This window comes from Perca flavescens, chromosome 5 (assembly GCF_004354835.1).
Source record: "Perca flavescens isolate YP-PL-M2 chromosome 5, PFLA_1.0, whole genome shotgun sequence".
In the NCBI taxonomy this organism is placed as follows: Eukaryota; Metazoa; Chordata; class Actinopteri; order Perciformes; family Percidae; genus Perca; species Perca flavescens.
In genome coordinates this window covers 38,455,787-38,475,762 of record NC_041335.1, presented here as the reverse complement: position 1 = coordinate 38,475,762, position 19,976 = coordinate 38,455,787, and the positions used below count along the sequence as shown (strand labels likewise).

General features: G+C 42.4%; 1 protein-coding gene across 1 annotated transcript; it reads left to right on the top strand.

Annotated features, from left to right (window-relative positions):
• Positions 1-691: 691 nt before the first annotated feature.
• Positions 692-13,881, top strand: LOC114555902 (stonustoxin subunit beta-like). Its single transcript, XM_028578666.1, has 4 exons — positions 692-719; positions 907-1,006; positions 11,731-13,200; positions 13,322-13,881. The coding sequence occupies exons 2-4, from the start codon at positions 916-918 to the stop codon at positions 13,879-13,881; spliced, it is 2,121 nt and encodes a 706-aa protein (XP_028434467.1). The 5' UTR covers positions 692-719; positions 907-915.
• The last annotated feature ends 6,095 nt before the right edge of the window (positions 13,882-19,976 follow it).

Sequence of the window (19,976 nt, the reverse complement as noted above, 5' to 3'; positions counted from 1 at the left end):
CGGTGAGAGGAGTGTAAGCATAATCTTACGACAACATATACGCCCGTTTCTACGCAAGAATGATAAATGAGGGCCAATGAATCTCGTTATGTTGAAACTTTCATGATCTAAACATTGAATATTGTTTGTCTGTTTCCATACAACTAGTCTTTAAGAGTAATGCAACAGATACTTTTTTTTTTTTGAGTAGTTGTATCAATTGATAGTTAGATGATTGTAATGGAATGAATAGACAATCATCTGAAATGTAATGTGTGAATTGCTTTTTGAAATAGTAGCCCTTTGATGTTAAGTGAACAGCTGATTTTGTTAAATGAACAAATGATTTCAGGTTTGTGTGTTTTGTATCCAAACAACTGAAACAAGTGTTAGAGTTTTGAAAAATGGCGTCAAGGTTCTGAAATTAGTGCCAAAGTGATTGTAAAAAACTGTAAGCAGTGGCAGCAGGTTTCAAAACTCGTGTGACATGAAAATATTTTGTGTGTAAGCAGTTGGAAAACACTGTAATTAAAAAAAGCGGTTGTTATGTCTAGGGGACTTCACACGCAAAGGTGATCTGCAAAAGTGGAAAGATTCCAGGTGTGCAGGAGGCATGTCAGAGGGAGGGGTCACAGGTTTTCTGACAGGATATAAGAAATCTCACAGCATCAGATGATCACCCTGGAAGCTCCAGTTGGAAGACTCGGACACAACTCATCTGATCTACACAACTTCCCCAGGTGAGAACTACCTGGGTGGACCGAGACAGAGGTTGAAAAACAGATACATTTAGACTTTTATTGAACTGTGTAAAACTGTCAGTGTCAGACTAGAGTTTACAGGGAATTACTGTATTTCTGAGCATCATAGACCGTCAGTCTGTCTGTCTCTTTAAGTACTGAAGGCTATGTTCACTTTTCTCAACAGGTTGGAGAAATGGCCTCAGATAATAAGACCGTTGCTGCCCTGGGTCGACCTTTCACCCTGGGAATGCTCTATGATGCTCGGAGAGATGAACTGATCCCAGGTAAGTGTTGACTACATTGAAAAATATTTCTAAATCTATCTATCACAGTTCTACGTAAAGGAACTCTGAAGTAATTTCATAAAGCAGTAAAACTATTTCAACCATAGGCATAGAAGACAACCCACTCCCCAAAAGAGATCAAAATAACCATTTAGCCCTAACCCTAACCCATAACCCTATGAAAATAATGAATGAAGTTGTGACCATTATTTTGTATTTGACTGTATTACGGATGCATGATACATTGTTGGTATTTTATCCTGCACAGAATATGAAAAATTTAATTGGAGACATTTTTACAACATCCCTGGACTAGGGTTGCCTTGTTTTCTTATACTGCACTTTAACTTTTATTCTTGTATTTTATGTAAAGCACCTTGAGATACTTTGCTGCTGAAATGTTCAAATAAAGCTGCTTTGTCTATGAAATCTGACTCTGATTGAGGATTGATTCCAAATGAGTAATAATAGTGTTTTTATGGTAAATTACTTTGGTACTGCAGAAATCAAGGAGTGAGATTATTAGAGCAGAAAAGTTTTGGTGTCAGTCTTGATTGTGTGTGCAGTCTTCCAACTCTTTGCATTAGAGCGGGGCTGAGCTTTGTCACCTGACGAAACACACAGTCACACACACATCCACACACACTGCACAGCAAAACAATCCCTTTTTTCCTCATCGCCAGCTTTGCTTTCACACTGTCTGTTAACGTTCCAAAATACAGACATGTCCAGACATACCCGGCCCCCGCTGGCTTCAAACTTAATTTCTGCCCTGACACATAAACTCATCAACTAATGTTACTGTACAAAGCACCAGATACACAGTTTTGTTACAGTTTATTCATCCTCCAGTGTGTTGCGCACACACACACACACACACACACACACAAACACACCACACACACACACCAATGCTTTCAACACTTTCATTAGGGGTCCAAGCCTGAGTCTGGAAGAACCGGCGGTAGCGAAGCAACCCCGTTTACACAGCAGGGCTGTGGAACCCTATTTGTTCCTTATTATTAGGGCCCGAGCAGTGAAACTACAACTACAAGGATCTATTGTTTTTGTAAGGATTATTATTATTATTATTATTATTATTATTATTATTATTATGATTAGAATGCTCAAAAACTCACAAATATTTGCACACGTCACAACTGGTGAAAACTGCAAAGATTCAAAAAATTACACATATACACTATAGCAAAAAAAAATGCGTTTGGCCCTATAACTCCCAAACCGTACATCGCACATTCAAAAACATATATCTTAGCGTTCCCTGGATCCAGCTGAATCTCCTGATATAGGCCACGCCCATTTCCGCCTAGACTTTTATGCGTGAAAGATCAAGATTTATCGAAAACCTACTTTGCCAAACTCCTCCTAGACCGTGCGACCGATCGGCACGAAACTTGGCAGGTAGCTTTTCCAGACCGACCTGACAAAAATGTATCCAAAGAATCTTTATAGGATAAAGTTGCGCATATTACACACAAACAAATTTGTGTAGATAAGTATGAAAACACCAACTTTGCCATGTCTTGACCTAAATAAATGAAAAACGTAAGATTCTTGTTTGCCATGCCCCACACATTCTACGAAAATTGGCCACTGGGGGCGCTACAAGTACATAAAGTTTATATCTCATGAACGGCTCATCCGTTACCATCTGGGGCCACTCCTGAGGCCAACCCTCCAGTGGGATACTGATTGATCAAAGTGGGCGTGGCCTATGGGACCCACATTTGGATCCACTACTTACACTAATGTGAACAACTTTAAATTCATAGGGTAGATGTACAATGTGTCTTGGACCTCACCTACCAAAACTTAAACATGTGGAACACACATTAGAAAGCATTACATCCACATTTTATGCTGAATCACATGATATAGGCCCTCCCCCTTTTCTGCTAAGAAGTTTTTTCGCAATATCGCGCAATGGGCAAAACCAACTTTTACGAACTCGGCCATGCGCGTGATCTGCACGAAACCTGGTACATAGCATGTCTAGATGGACATGACCAACAGTTATTAAAAGAATTTTGCTACATTAAAGTATGTGCATTTGATGACCAAACTCATTTTCCTAGCTAGCTACCACACACATATCATATCATATCTCGGCCAAGAGATCATTGTTCAACATACCACTGCAATGCTCTCTACCATATCTGCCAAAGATCGGCAATTAGGGGGCGCTATAATAAATTTTATTACATTATAATGAATTATTAACAAGTTTATTTGTTTTGAAAATAACTCAATGCATTTAAATGGAAAATTTGCAATTGCAATATCTCTGGCAGAGTAAATGCTATGAAACACGAAACTTGTGAAGCTTGTTCGACATGCCGCTCTGAGGCTCTGTACCAAATTTGGTAAAGATCGGCCATTAGGGGGCGCTATAGTCAATGTAGACCCTTTTATCTCTTCTAAGGTCGAGCATATAGGTCATATAAGACGCCAAACATCACTTCTGATTCATAACTTAATAACTTTATAATTATAACTAGTAGAAACATACAGTCTTTTGGAGCTAAAATCAAACAGTTGCCCCTTTCTGCTTATGTCTTTGTTGTCTTTGTAGCCCTTACAGAAGGTTTTGTATCCAGCCTTGAAGTCCAGAGTTTTTCAGGATCGTTGTGCCATTAATCCATACTGTTACATCCAAGATTGATACACTGTATGTAAGAAATGTAAATAGTTTGTCCTTTATATGTGTTATAATGTTCATTAAAGCTGCGAGCAGCGATGGATGGGCCCTCGCGCCTCTGCGCGCGTCAGGGTTACCGGCGGACGCCGCTCCTTGCGTCCGTGCATTTTCGCGGTACTCAGACACCGTAAATCGTAAACAATGAAAAGGGAACTCCCAGCCGAGCTCAACGATACCACACACAAGACTCTATGTCATACGGTTCATTAGGTGTTAAAAAAGGGGCGTGGCTAAAGCATAGAGGGTGGGTCAAACCATCACCAATTAAAAAGGAAGTTGCTGCTGAGTTCAGTTATACCTCACACAAGACTCTACCTTAGATGGATCAGCATGTATGAAAGGGGGCGTGGCTTGAACATAGGTGACGGGCCAAACCATCACCAATGAAGAATGAATTCTCTGCTGAGTTCAATGATACCTCACACAAGGGTATACCTTAAACGGTTGAAATGGTATGAAAGGGGGCGTGGCTTGAACATAGGGGGTGGGCCAAACCATCACCAATGAATAAGGCAGTCTCTGCTGAGTTCAATGACACCTCACACAAGACTACGTCATACGGTTCAGTAGCTGTGAAAAGGGGCGTGGCAAACCATTACCAATTAAAAAGGAAGTCTCTGCTGAGTTCAATGATACCTCACACAAGGGTCTACATCAAACGGGTCATTAGTTATAAAACATGGGCGGGGCTTAAGCATAGGGGGCGGGTCAAACCATCACCAATGAAGAAAGAAGTTTATGTCGCAGCAAGTCCGGCGCGGCAGGTTCATTAGCTGTGAAAGGGGGCGTGGCCTAAGCATAGAGGGCGGGCCAAACCATCACCAATGAAGAAAGAAGTCTGTGCTGGGTTCATTGATACCTCATACAAGACTCTACCTTAGATGGATCAGTATTTATGAAAGTGGGCGAGGCTTAAGCATAGGGGGCGGGTCAAACATCACCAATGAAGAAAGAAGTCTATGCTGAGTTCAATGACACCTCACACAGACTACCTTAAACGGTTCAAATTTTATGAAAGGGGGCGTTGCCTGAGGAAGTGGGCGTGGTCATTTTATAAGGGGCGGCTCAGTATCACATTCTAAGTTTCATGTAAATCAGATGATGTTTGTTATATAAGGCGCATTTCCTGTGGCCGGGGGGGGGCGCTATGACCAAAAGTAAATTTTGGCCTGTAGGTGTCCTCAGGCCTGGTATGGCTCTAATAAAGTTTTTTGTACATCTCGACATGTTACATATGTGTACCAAGTTTCGTGAGTCTACGTTAAACGCACTGCAGGGGCTCAATTTTCTTAACATTCTAGGGGGGCGCTAGCGAGCCATTTTTGTGCGCCTATTCCCGAAACCCTTAAAATACGTATATTTTGGTGACCGTGGCGTGGCGGCCATTTTGTGCGTTTCGCCGCCGAAACAGGAAGTGGGTGTAACTCGAGTGTACGTTGTCCGATTACCTCGAAACTTTTCAGGATTCATAAGAGTCCGACCCTGAGGACAAATAAAGGCCGATATTTACTTAAAGTCATAGCGCCCCCTAGTGGCAATAGGAAATAGGCCTAAAAGTCAAGTTGCTATACTTTAACGAACTCCTCCTAGAGATTTCATCCAATGGACTGGTCTGTACCATCCCAAAACCTTAACGATGAAAAGTTATTAAAAGAAAAACTTTTCGTCAGACGGTCTGGGCGTGGCGGCCATTTTGAGTGTTTAGCGATGAACAAAGAAGTTGTTGTAACTTGAGTGTACATTGTCGTATCTGCCCGAAATTTCTCACAATTTACAAGGGTCCAGGCCTGAGGACACCTACAGACCAAAATTGATTTTTGGTCATAGCGCCCCCCCGCTGGCATCAGGATATCTGCCTTATATGACAAACATCATCCGATTTGCATGCAACTCAGCAGAGTTCTGGTGCGAGAGTTTGAGAAGTTCGAAATTAGTGCGATTTTGGCCATTTCCACGTCGTACTTTAACAAACTCCTCCTAGAGATTTCATCCGATCAACTTCAAACTCGGCCTGTGCCATCTTAAGACGTTAAAGATGAAAAGTTTAAAAAAAAGTTTTTCTTTTAAAGTTAAAAGAAAAACTTTTCGTCATAGGGCGTGGCCGTGGCAGGGCGGCCATTTTGTGCGTTTTGCCGCCGAAACAGGAAGTTGGTGTAACTCGAGTGTACATTGTCCGAAGATTCCAACCCTGAGGACAAATAAAGGCCGATATTTACTTAAAGTCATAGCGCCCCCTAGTGGCAACAAGAAGTAGGCCTAAAAGTCAAGGTGCTATACTTTAACTAACTCCTCCTAGAGATTTCATCCAATGGACTTCAAACCTGGTCTGTACCATCCCAACACCTTAACGATGAAAAGTTATTAAAAGAAAAACTTTTCGTCAGACGGTGTGGGTGTGGCGGCCATTTTGAGTGTTTAGCGATGAACAAAGAAGTCGTAACTTGAGTGTACGTTGTCGTATCTGCCCGAAATTTCTCACGGTTGACAAGGGTCCATGCTTGAGGACACCTACAGGCCAAAATTGACTTTTCATCATAGCGCCCCCCGCTGGCAACAGGAAATCTGCGTTATATGACAAATATCATCCGATTTACATGAAACTCAGAATGAGTGGTCTACATGTGATAATGAGCCGCCCCCTAAAATATGACCACGCACACTTACTCAGGCCACGCCCCCATTCATAACATTTGAACCGTTTAAGGTATACCCTTGTGTGAGGTGCCATTGAACTCAGGAGAAACTTAATTCTTCATTGGTGATGGTTTGGCCTGCCCCCTAAGATTTAGCCACGCCCCCTTTTATAACTAATGACCCGTTTGATGTAGACCCTTGTGTGAGATATCATTGAACTCAGCAGAGACTTAATTCTTCATCGGTGATGGTTTGGCCCACCCCCTATGTTTAAGCCACATCCCTTTTAATAAATGATGACCCATCTAAAGTAGAGTATTGTGTGAGGTATCATTAAACTCAGCAGAGACTTCCTTTTTAATTGGTGATGGTTTGACCCACCCACTATGCTTTAGCCACGCCCCTTTTCACAGCTAATGAACCTAATGACGTAGAGTCTTGTGTGAACTATTGTTGAACTCGGCAGGGAGTTCCCTTTTCATTGTTGACGATTTGCGGCGTCTGAGTGCCGCGCGAAAGCACGGTCCATCGCTGCTCGCAGCTTTAATTTGTCTTTATGGTCCTACAACCTTTTTAACATTCAAGTGACCTCACTGCAGCACAAATATTCTAATAGCCCAGTTTTTCCTGAAAACAAAAGTATGTTCAGAGATTGACTATGGACAGTGTTTCACAAGCTTTTATAGAAAATAAAATCAGACGGACCAGAGGTTGTCAAAAATCCTTTAGGGCTCTGGGATATTTGCAATGGCAATGTACCGCAAACCTTGCAGCTCACACCATTACGCTTTGGGTCCCACTTTAGCACACTCCCCGGGTCATCGGGGATGACTGGTGCCTGGCGCCGGGTGGCTGGGACCCCATCACGCCCGCCGATAGGGGGGGACAAACGGGTCTGTTGTCCCGGGCCCACAGTATGGGGGCCAGAACTGGGCCCTCATTACATTATGGAATAATTAAAAATCTTTTTTTAAATAGGCCTATTTGTGGAAAAAAATATTTAGCATAATATTTGAATTACATAAAAGCTTTTTATTTGTTTTCTTCCTAATTGTCCTGGAAATGGTGGTCAAGAACCCCACCCCCAACATAAAAATGGTTTGGCCACTGATCAAAATTTGATCTTGTCACTTGATTTGAAGTTCAGTACGCTCAAAATGTCCGGTCAGCACAAGTCCGGAGCTCGGAAAAGGAAAGAAAAGAGAAGAAGAAAATAGAGGCCTTAGAGATTTTCTAAACAAATATTTAAAAAAATGTGGTGACGGTGAAGCTGGAAGTGTCAACGTAGAGCAAGGTAAGAAACAGAGCAGCCAACGTTTACGAGCCGTGTAACGTAACGTAACAGGCCAGCTCTAATGTTAACGTCCATTAGCTCGTATAAAGCCTGACACAACAGGTTAACTTTGACAGAAACAGTAGAGTTTGGTAGCTCCGTCAGTAAGGATGAGACAGAGAGAGATCCAGATGCAGTCAGGTGACAGAGAGAGTGATGCGGGAGGGGCTCGCTGCCCTGTCGGAGAGTCTGAGCAGGATGGATCAGAGACTGACACACTTAATTTCAGTGAGATATGTGAGGAGAGGAAGAGCAAGGGAAAAGGAGAGATCTGGCCGCGAGAGAAGGGGGGGGCCCATCTAAGATCTCGTCCCGGGCCCAGGCAAGACTGTCAGCTGGCCTGGACCCCATCATAACAGCTTGATCTTCTAGTTAGGGCTTTTCCCTTTATTATAGAGTGACAGTGGATAGACATGAAAGGGGGAGAGAGATGGGGGATGACACGCAGCACAGGGCAGCAGGCCGGATTCAAACCTGTGCCGCTGCAGCACAAACACCTGGGTGCTTTGCGAGACTGTAACGCGATTTGGCCCATACCAGTAAGCGAGCTCCATAGCATCCCCTAAGGCGTGGAAGGGCATAACTTGGACATTTGTGCTACGATCTTCACCAGATTTCATACATATGTTGCTCTAATCATTGCGGACATATTTCCCATTTACCTTCATAACCAGAAGGCGGCCATTATTAGTTTATGCATTTTCATGTCTTTTACATTTGTTCGAACAAGTCCTTGAAAACTTGAAAAAGTTGTTCCTCATGGCCGGTTCAGCATCTGTGCCAAACTTGGTGGCAATCGGCCATTAGATGGTGCTGTTTTAATTATTTTCAATAATCAAAATATCGATATATGGGAAACCTACTTTGTTTAACTGCTCCTGGGGCGTGAGTCCAATCGGCACGAAAACTTGCATATAAACTCAGAGGACCCTCATGACAAAAGGTTATCAAAAGAATTTTGATAGCTAAAACAATGCGCAACTTATGGAGCACCAACTTCCTGTAGGTAGGTGTTGAAACAAACAGGAACGGTTGTATCTTGGCAACGGCTATTCCGATGGACACAAAACTTAACACAGTTGTTCCTCATGTGCCAATATGACGCTGTGTGCCAAATATGGCGTCAATCTGCCTTTAGATGGCGCTGTTTTCATTTTTTAAATTAAACTTAGAATGTGTGGTCTACAAGTGATATTGAGCCGCCCCATATATCGTGGGGCCACACCCATAGACACAGACCACGCCCCTTTAATAACTTGTGAACCGTTAAGGTAGACTTGTGAGAGATATCATTGAACTCAGCAAAGAGTTCCTTTTTAATTGGTGACAGTTTGCCCTGCGCCAAATGCTTAAGCCACGCCCTCCTTAATAACTAATAACCCATTTCTTGTACACTATTGTGTGAAGTATCATTGAACTCAGCAGATAGTTCCCTTTTCATTGGTAACAATTTGCAGTGTCTGAGTGCTGCGCAAATGCATGGTCGCAAGGAACGGCGCCCGGCGCCCGTCAGTACCCCCAGGGCAAGGGGCAAAGGCCCGTTCATCGCTGCTTGCAGCTTTAATTATTTTTCCCAGAGTAAAAGTGATGCTACAGCCTAAACTGTACATGGTGGGGGAGTGGGGGGGTGCCCTTTTCAGGACTGGTCCAGATCCCTGCAAGGACCTCGGACAAAATAATTCAGCCACTTCCACCACTAGGTGGCGCTATAGCAGAAAAATTATGTAGGCCACGCCCATTTCCGCCTAGACTTTTATACACGAAAAAAATATTATTATATATTATACAATATTTTTGTAAACCTACTTTTTCGAACTCTTCCTTGACCGTGCAACCAATCTGCACGAAACTTGGTAACTAGCATCTCCACACCGACCTGACAAAAATGTATCAAAAGAATTTTTATCGGATGAAAATTGCGCAAATTACGCACAAACAAATTTGTGTAGTTAGCTACAAAATCACGAACTTTGCCACATCACGGCCAAAATACATGCTATCATTGCGAAAATGTTGACTCTTGTTTGTCATGACCCTCTGAGGCTCCCCAACCAATATTACAACAATTGGCCACTAGGTGGTGCTACAAGTACAAAAAGTTTATTTGTCTTAAATGGCTCATCCAATTTTTACAAAATTTTGAAGGTATCATTTAGGGCCACTCCTGAGGCCACGCCTACAGTGACTGATGTGTCAAAGTTGGCGTGGCCGGGACCCAATTTGGATTTACCACTTACACTTATGTGAGCAACTTCAAATTTACGGTATAGATGTACAATGGTTCATGGACCTCACATACCAAAAATTACACACATGGACCACTAGGTGGCGCTCTAATGACGTAAACGTGTTTTTACCTTGTGTTCCTTGAATCGAGCTAAATCTGATGATATAGGCCACACCCATTTCTGCTGAGTTTTTTTTTCCAATATCATGCAATGTACGAAACAAACTTTTTCTATCTCCTCCTAGGCCGGGCGACCTTATGGTACGGAACTTGGTATGTTGCATCTCAAGATGCACCTGACCTATTGATAAGTTGATAAGTTATCAAAAGAATTTTTCTGGATTTGTGTTGCGCAACATCCCACTCCGAGCCTTGTTACCAAATGTGGTGTAAATCGGCCATTAGGGAGCGCTATAATGAACGTAGACGCGTTTTGGCAAATAAGTCAATGCATTTAAATGGGAAAAAACTTGCAATGGCAATATCTCTTCTGCAGTAAATGCTATCATCACAAAACTTGACGTTATTATTTGACATGCTACTCTGCGGTTCTACACCAGATTTGGTGATGATCGCCTTTGAGGGGGTGCTATAATTGAGGTAGAAGTGTTTTGGCCTTTTACTCAATGAATGGGAAATTTGTCATAGCATTTCACTACACACTTTGGAGCTCGCAATTGGTCAAATTTCCTAACTTTTGCCTCGCCACCGTCGTGTTTTGGGTTCTCTTTTTCGCGGGCTCCGCTTTTGTGGGTTCTTAGTGTTTTCAGAGGAAACTTGCGCCATGTGGAACTGGCGCTGGGGAGGCTTGGACCCTGTCATAACTGCTTGCAGTTCTAGTTACAATTAGTGTTGTTGTAACATTACGTTGGGACATAAAAAACCTCCAAGGAATCACAACTCATGCTGTAGTTAGTTCAGTGTCTCAGCACAGGGACATTTAGCGGAGAGTGAAGCCCAAAGGCATACAGACAGAGTTGTAACTATGTTCTTATCATGTTTTGTCCTGGTGGCTCCACAGCCCTGTGTTCCCTGACGATCCATGTTGGAAAGAAAAAGTTAACGTACTGTGAACTGCCGCCGGAAGGCAGCTCCTGCACACCACCCATTGCGAGTCCACTGCAACGCTGCATTAAATCCACATGTCCCACTCCATTGTCCGTTATCTACTTGTTCTAAACACTTTTCTGTGGGCCAGTATTCGGCATCTCCTGATAGAGCTCCAGCCAGCGCGCAGCGGGGTCTGTGAAGGTGGACAGTCCAGGCAGCAAGCCAGCGATCCGGGCAGGCAGTCACCGGCTGTCACGTCATACTGTGGAGCTTCTGAACTCACTCAGACTTAATTTGCAATTAGCCATCAATTTTCATAAAATGGCCTATATTTGACCTCTACATTGTTGATTTGTCACATAAAAAAGTATCAGAAGTGAATTAAATAATGAAATTGCAGACGAACAATGTATAAAATATCTAAGACCTGGGCGACCTATGATGATTCACAAAACTGGTCCCAGATCAGTGGCCTATGTAAATGTAGGGGCGTGAAAAAAGGTAGAAGGTAGAGCCAAATAAGGTACAGCCACCGAGTTGATGTAAACTTTTAGCTTTGTTGAGATTCGCCTGTTTTTCAGCAGCAGTTTCAAATGGTGAGATTTGCATAAGAAAGGGATGTAAATGGGACTTTGAGATTCTCTGTATATCCTTTTTACCCACCAAACTGTCGTAATTCAACTATGACAAGGTAAACTTGGTGTTGCATCAAAAAGATTTTCCTGCTTTAACAGATGACTGATGGTTTCTTATTTCTATAGGTTTGACATTGTGGGATGATACAACTCTACAAGGCAAGATAACTGAAAACTCTCAGCACACCAGTGCATTTGAAATTTCTACATCTGACGCCACTGAATCCAAGTGCACTCTGCTGGATGTTGAAGCTTCTGTGAAGGCCAGTTTCCTGTGTCGAATGCTTGAAGTTAGAGGATCTGCCAACTACCTGAATGATAAGAAGAAATTCCACAATCAGAGCAGAGTGACGTGTCAGTACAAAGTTACCACCCACTTCAAGCAGTTAATGATTAAACATCTAACCATGGAAACCCAACAGATGGATGCCATTAAGGCGAGCTCAGCAACACATGTAGTCACAGGCATCCTTTATGGGGCAAATGCTTTCTTTGTGTTTGACAGTGAAAAGTTAGAGGCCAGCAGTGTTCAGGAAATCCAAGGCAGAATGCGCGCTGCGATAAAAATGATCCCCTATTTTGAATTTAAAAAAATTGAGGCGAAAGGGTCGCTTAAGCTGAATGATAAAGAAAAAGAACTGACCAAGAAATTATCCTGCAAATTCCATGGAGACTTAATTCTTGAAAGCAACCCTTCAACATTTGAAGATGCAGTGAGGACCTATGAGCAACTCCCAAAGCTACTGGGAGAAAATGGAGAGAATGCAGTTCCAGTGAAGGTCTGGCTGATGCCGCTGAAGAATTTGTACCCTGAGGCTGCTGAGCTGAAGAGTGAGATCAACGACAAACTAGTTAGGATGGTCCAGGATATTCTAGAAGGTTTAAGGGAAATAGAAATGAGATGCAACGATTCTCTAGAAGACAAACTTGTAACACATTTTCCTGTGATTAAAGAAGAATTGAGCACTCTCCAAAAATTGTGTGATAATTATGCATCTAACTTCCAGCAGGCCTTGGCAGAGAAACTTCCCTCCATCCGTGAAGGTAAAGAGGATGAGAGCTCACTGAACCAACTCTTTGAAGACAGAGACAAGTCACCATTCAGTCAGGAAAAACTAACCAAGTGGCTGGATCGTAAAGAGAGAGAAATCAATGTCATCAGATCCTGTGTAGATACCATGGAGGGAACAAAGATCATCCCAAATCAGTCAGCGCTGGACAAAGAAGTTCTTTGTCAAGGTGTAGACAACGTTCTGTGCTTTGTTTTCACTTCAGTAGAAAGGGGTGATACTGACCTTGATGTAATGGCCGACCACTTGGGCGTTCAAAAATTAGGAAGTACCATTGAAGATCCATGGTACTACTCAGATGAAGTTTTGAGCCATATGAGAGAAAAAACCAAAGCTTTCCATAACTTTGCCACAGCACAGAAGAACAACAGTCAATTCTGTTTCCTCATAGCAACCATTGCAAACAAGAAATACACAGGAGCAACCATCTACCATTACAAGAATGGCATTCTGGTCAATGAAGATGTTTCAAACCTTGAACTCCCTCCTGTTGAGAAAATCACAGACAGAAGAGATCTGATCTGGTGTAAGTCTGTTTACATTTTTTTTCCAAGTCAAAAAACATGCTGTACTAATAACTGTCCTCCAGAAACCTGTTTGACCATCACAATAACTGATAAAACATCTTGTTTTGGTCTCTCCATCAGATGCCTGTGATCTCAACTTGGACCCAAACACTATAAATGGCTCGCTCACTCTGTCTGAGGGAAACAAGAAGGCAAGATCTGGAGCAAAGCAGTCATATCCTCATCACCCAGAGAGGTTTGCTACACATCCTCAGGTGTTGTGCAAAGAGAGCTTATCTGGGCAACATTACTGGGAGGTGGAGTGGAGTCAGAGTTCTATACAATCTGTTTATGTTGCTGTTGCATACAGTACAATTGACAGAAAAACACAACATTTAAATGGCATGTTTGGATATAATGCCGTTTCGTGGACTTTAGGCCAGAAATCAAGTGTCCCCTTGCGCGTTATCAGAGCATTTCATAATGGCAAGATAGTGAAGCAATTTCTTCCCCCCTCTGATGGCTGTAGCATAGTTGGGGTGTATCTTGACTGGCCTGCTGGCACTCTGTCCTTCTACAGAGTCTCCTCTAACACACTGAAGCACCTCTACACCTTTCACACCACTTTCACTGAGCCTGTTTACCCAGGATTTTGGGTTCTTTACAAATCCAACTATGTGCACCTGCGTCCAGTTGAATAAGAATAATAAGAATAATGATGAAGAGTGTTTGATTCTTGGTCTGTAAATAGGGATATGAGTTTACATTTTATCTTGAACATGCTTCACACATTCAAACAATGCATTCAAACTCAAAGAGACCAGGAACATTGATGATTTAATCAAGAGGTGTCTGTATATGTGATTTTCTGTCAATGTGTTCATGTTGATTTGATGTGCAGCCTTCTTCTAAAACTGGTTAGTACTTCACAGATTTCTAATAAGTTTAAACTTTCATTTCTTGACAGATAACAGATATATTTTTAATAGTACATTTCTATTCTAATTCTTTATACTTAAAGTTAAAGAGCTTATATTCGTACACAATTGCTTCGTCAACACTTGTATGTTGAAATATAACTCATAGCTGATGAAGAAAATATTATTAACATGTTTTATTGAAATTAGCATATTGGTAATGGGATATAAATTAGCTTAAGTGCCGTTTTGTTTTATTTAGCAGTTTTCTTTTTTGAAATAGTTATCTTTTTCAGAATACAAGAGGAATCATTAAGTTTGTCTGTTAAGTCTATACCATAAAGGAGAATTCCTTTTACGTTAATCTTGATCGCTATAGCTACGCGAGTACTTTCGATAGAAAAAACCTCGACCCGAATCAGTGCAGGTAACACGGAGAAGCTGCAGCTACGTATACAAGCGTCCCCTGACCTAAAACGGCAGTGCTCGGGGCAAGTTTTAGAGTTCCTTTGTGCCTCTTAACAGACACAAAATGCAATTAATATGTCTGTGCCACATGAACAGGGCCCTTACGTGTCAACAAGATGTGTTTTCAACTCAGACATTGTTTAAATTCTCCTACCCTGGGGTCTCATTTATAAACGTGGCGTACGCACAAAACGGGGCTGAAAACGTGCGTACGCCACTTCCCACGCAAAGGTTGTGATTTATAAAAAACAAACTTGACGGGAGAATGTGCGGTCCTCCACGCAAACTCTGACCCATGCGTACGCACATTTGCGACGCAGATGGTGAGGTGGTGAACTGAAGTCAGACTGCAGAAAGTACATGTGGGAATAAGTTAGGCTACTCTTAATATGTTTAAGTATTGATGCCTAACGCACATTTCTTCACACCATATGAAGATTAAATCCAGCAGTGTTATTTGTGCTTGTACTGAGTCATAATTGTTCCATAAACACCTCAAATCTTAAATAAAAACTCATTCTTAATATTTAATCAGCGCTGTCTCACCGTCACATTGTCTGATACGGAGCGCAGGAGAAGGAGATGGCCCGACTGCATGGAATACAGGATAGCATCAAATACCTTAGCATTAGATAACTGCACAACACAGTGTAAATAACTAAATATCTGTCTTTAAAACTGTGCATATATCATCAAATGTCAAAGTCTGGAAATACAGCCGTTAAGCTCTCGCGCAATTGTTACGCTATGTCCTCGTTATCAGTCCGAACTTTAATACTGTTCATGACAAAACCTGCATGAAGAAAAGCGTGTTTGCCTTTTACATTTCGATTTCAAATTGTATCTCGGGGTGGGGGGATACCACTAGTTGATGCTGTGATTTTAGCAAGGTGTTAACAATCACAAATTGTTGTAGACTAAACATATAAATACTGCGGTGAACCCGTGCGTAATGCTGCATGATGGTACTGCTGGCCCTGCAGGAGGACCGGAATGGAAGAATCAGGAGAGAAAGAGACTTCAGGGACCATGACGATGACTGGCTCATATGCCGATTTAAATTCCCTAATATAGCTGTAATATATAGCTTCGCTCTTGGATCTATGTACTGAATTGGGTCCAGTAGAGAGGGTAACGCGCCGGAACCGTGCCATCCCGGTCCAAATACAGGTCCTCGCCACTCTGGGTGAAACTGGCTGTTTCCAGAGGGAAATGTCAGACAGCTAAGTGTTTTTTTAAATAAATATTATATATAATCTTCAACTTCATCACTAAGGCTTGTTTGGATATAATATAGTTCTGTTAAATCTTCTTATATACGTCTGGTATATCGAAGCTGTCCCAGAGTGCCGTAATGCCTGCCGTTTTGAAAGATTTAATTAATAAAGGTAGTCTAGATCCGGTTTCCATACACTGTGCGACAACAGGCCGAAATTATAATTCAATTGGCAGCAATTCCAGAGCGTCTGACAGGTTTATTAATTAATTTATTTTTTTTCTCCACCAGTCGTCATGATTCGGCATGACTTGGTGTAACGAAAGAGCTGCCAGGATCATTAACATACTGATCAGCATTCACGAGATGCTTTGCATTGACTTTTTATGGTTAAAAATGGGCGTGTACAGGGCGGGATAAGAGGCTGATCCACGTACGCACACTTGTAGTCAATCTGTGATTTATAAAGGGAACATTGCTTACAGGTGTGCGTACACATGGTTTTATAAATCTGACTTTTTTTCGGCGTACGGCATTTTAGGCTTTTGGGCGCACGTACACCTATAGTAAGGATCCTACGCACAGTTTTATAAATGAGACCCCTGGTCCCTGTCTCGATCCTGCCGGTAGCTAGCTTGCCCTGCTAGCTGATAGCCGTTAGCTGTTAACCGCTGTCCGGTGAGTGTATTCAGCCAGACTTCTGTGACAATCATCCCAATAACAATCCACGGAGCGACGGTGCTGTCTTGAAGTGTATTCCCCCTAAAAAAAAACAGTAGTGCGGTAGTAGCTGTTACCTTTTTGTTGGAGATACTGCTGATGTTTACAGAGATGAAGAAATGTCAGATTCCTGTGACACTGCAATACCTGTTGGATATGTTTATTCTCTTCTTGAGCAGAATATTCAATAAACTGGAGACCTGACTTCACCACTGTGTGCTACTTTATTTCTTTAAAATTAAAAAGTTGACTGTGCCAAAGATTATAACCTGTATTATTCATGACACACTCACATGTTTTAAAGGGATATTTCACTGTTGGAAAGATGAATATATCTTTAAATTGGGTCGCTTATGTAGTAGAAATGTGAAAAATGTTTTGAAATTGGTGCCTTCTGGGCCGAGAAAAGCCATAAAATGTGTTTTTGGTTCATGTGGATGAAAGACACCAAATCCCAGAATGCACTTGTTTCGCTGTTTTTAGTGCCCTTTATTTAGAGAGTGTGGCCAACTCAAATCATGGGCACCATATTGGATACCAATGTCAGATGACTCTACAGTGTAACCCTATGGGCCGAATATGCTATCTTGAAATAAATCGCTTATTTTCACCATAAACAGGCATATACATGTTATTATCAACGTTTGTCAATATGTAAAAGGCACTTACGGAAATATTCTAGTGTATATTTACCTTGTATATAGTAAATGGCCCTCTAAAAAATGCCCATGTAGTGAGTGACCACGTCGCCTAATAAGTCTCTTAGCAGTGTTTACCTTTCTAATGTCCGTTAGCATACAGGCTAACTATAGCTAGCTTTGTGTGTAACATAAAAAAAACCCAACCATCTCAGAGGAGCCAAGCTTAATATTTCATTCAATAAAATGATGGTACAAAAGGAGCACTAACGCCACAGGTCTTATGTTGACAACATGGACGCAGATATAGGAAACTCCGAAGGCAGTCGTAATATTTAACTAGCAGGCTAAGCTAACGCTGTTGCGCTAACGTTAGCAAACATCGGTGTAGCTGTCTAAACTTGTGAAAAGCAACATCCCCGTCCTACCTGAAGCCGTAGCTATGATTACGGTGAGATCACAAGCATTTAGGGGCATGGAGTGCTAGCGAAAAAGCTAACGCTAGCATAAGGCTAACTTCAAACTTTATTCATTTCTAAAGCAGTGTTAGAACTTTATTCAGCAATGTACATATTAACGACGGTATTAGGCGTACTATATTTGTCCTATGTAATTTGTTATCATATCGAAGAGAGAAATTGACATTTACCTCCTAATAGGGCCGGCTGTGGCTAAGTGGTAGAGAGGTTGCCTGCCAAACGGAAGGTTGATGGTTCAATCCCTGGCCCTGCAGTTCCATGCTGAAGTGTCCTTAGGCAAGACACTGAACCTCGAATTGCCCCCGATGCTGCGCCATTGTAGTGTAAATGTGTGCGAATGTTTAGCGGATGAGCAGGTGGCTCCTTGTACGGCAGCCTTGGCCACAGCGTATGAATGTGTGTGAACGGTGAATGGTTCCTGTACTATGTTAAAGTGCTTTGAGTAGTCGTTGGGACTAGAAAAGCGCTATATAAAAACAGTCCATTTATATTTACAACAATGAACAGCTCCCATACTTTTCACCTTTTTGGTTCACGTGGGGGACTTGTGAAATCCTTTGCTGCTTCCCTGTCTTTCACTGCGGCCAAACGCACAACAGTTGGGCATGTTTTCAGTAATTTATGTCATTTTTAAAATAATTTATAAAAATGTTCCACTATTCTCTGCACTATATCAATGGGAATCAGGTGAATGTTGGTATCCAACATGGAGTCCATGAAACACGTGACCACCTCGGAACCAATCGCATAACGGTATGCTCAGAACATTTGATTCCCTCGTTGGCCACACTCTCTAAATATAGGGCGCTAGTTTGACCCATCCACCCACCCAACCAACCTCCTTACGTGGAATTTCGGCCTTACATACTACTCGCTACTGTATAGTCGCTCCTAATGCTACGTCATCTTCTCATTGACTTTACAGTGGCATTGTTTTCCGTGGTGGCCACAAAGATTTTTCACACATTCTGTGCCACCACCACGAAATGAGCTGCTAACAGTTTGTGATCATTTCACGGGATTCTGTGAGACCAGACCTCTCAGGTGGTCCGGGACAGGTCTGCTACGCTACGACCCCCCCCAGACCTCTCAGGTGGTCCGGGACAGGTCTCCTACGCTACGACCCCCCAGACCTCTCAGGTGGTCCGGGACAGGTCTCCTACGCTACGACCCACCCAGACCTCTCAGGTGGTCCGGGACAGGTCTCCTACGCTACGACCCACCCAGACCTCTCAGGTGGTCGGGTACAGGTCTGCTACACTACGACCCACCCAGACCTCTCAGGTGGTCCGGGACAGGTCTGCTACGCTACGACCCCCCCCAGACTTCTCAGGTGGTCCGGGACAGGTCTCCTACGCTACGACCCACCCAGACCTCTCAGGTGGTTCGGGACAGGTCTGCTACACTACGACCCCCCCCAGACCTCTCAGATGGTCTGGGACAGGTCTACTACTACTTTTTATACTCCACATATCTGGAACAAACTCCCAGAAAACTGCAGGTCCTCTGCAACTCTCAGTTCTTTTAAATCAAGGCTGAAGACCTTTCTTTTTAATGTTGCCTTTCTTTAAATAATTGTTCATTTCTTATACATTACATTATATGCTCATATTTCATCTGTTTGTAATTTTTTAATTGTTTCTAACTGCTCTTTAATGATTTATGTAAAGCACTTTGAATTGCCATGTTGCTGAAATGTGATATCCAAATAAAGCTGCCTTGCCTTGCTTCAGTGTACCATCCGAGATGTATTTAATAACAGTTTAATGAACAGTGTTCTCTGTAGAGTCTGTTATGTGTTTTTTCACTTTGCCAGAGAGGAATTATTTTAATAGGTGTCATACACAAAATAAAAAGACATTTTGCAAACTATTTACAGGGATTCTTCAGATGAAATCAATACAACTGTTAAAAGGAACATGCCGACTTATTGGGACTACAACTTATTCACCGTAACCCCCAGAGTTAAGTCCAGAAGTCCATACATACCTTTCTCATGTCGGTGCGGGCTCTACCGGTAGCAGCCCATCACAGAACATGCAGGTGAATGGTTCCAACAATCCTTCTGCTCCGAATAAGTGACAAAATATAAACATGTTCCTATTTACATGTTGTGATTTGTATAGTCACAGCGTAGGTAACATGAGACACAGCCATCTTCTAACTGTAAACAAACCGGGAACTATATTCTCAGACAGGCTTGCTGCAAAGCAAATCACTCCGCCCAAGTAGCAGAAGTAGCAGAGCTTCTCCTTCTGTGGTGAATCGTTTGGATTTTTAGTCCATGAATCAGGACTCCTATGGCCTTGGAGGCCCACCTCTCCCTCTTCCTCCCCCTCTTCCTCCCCCTCTTCCTCG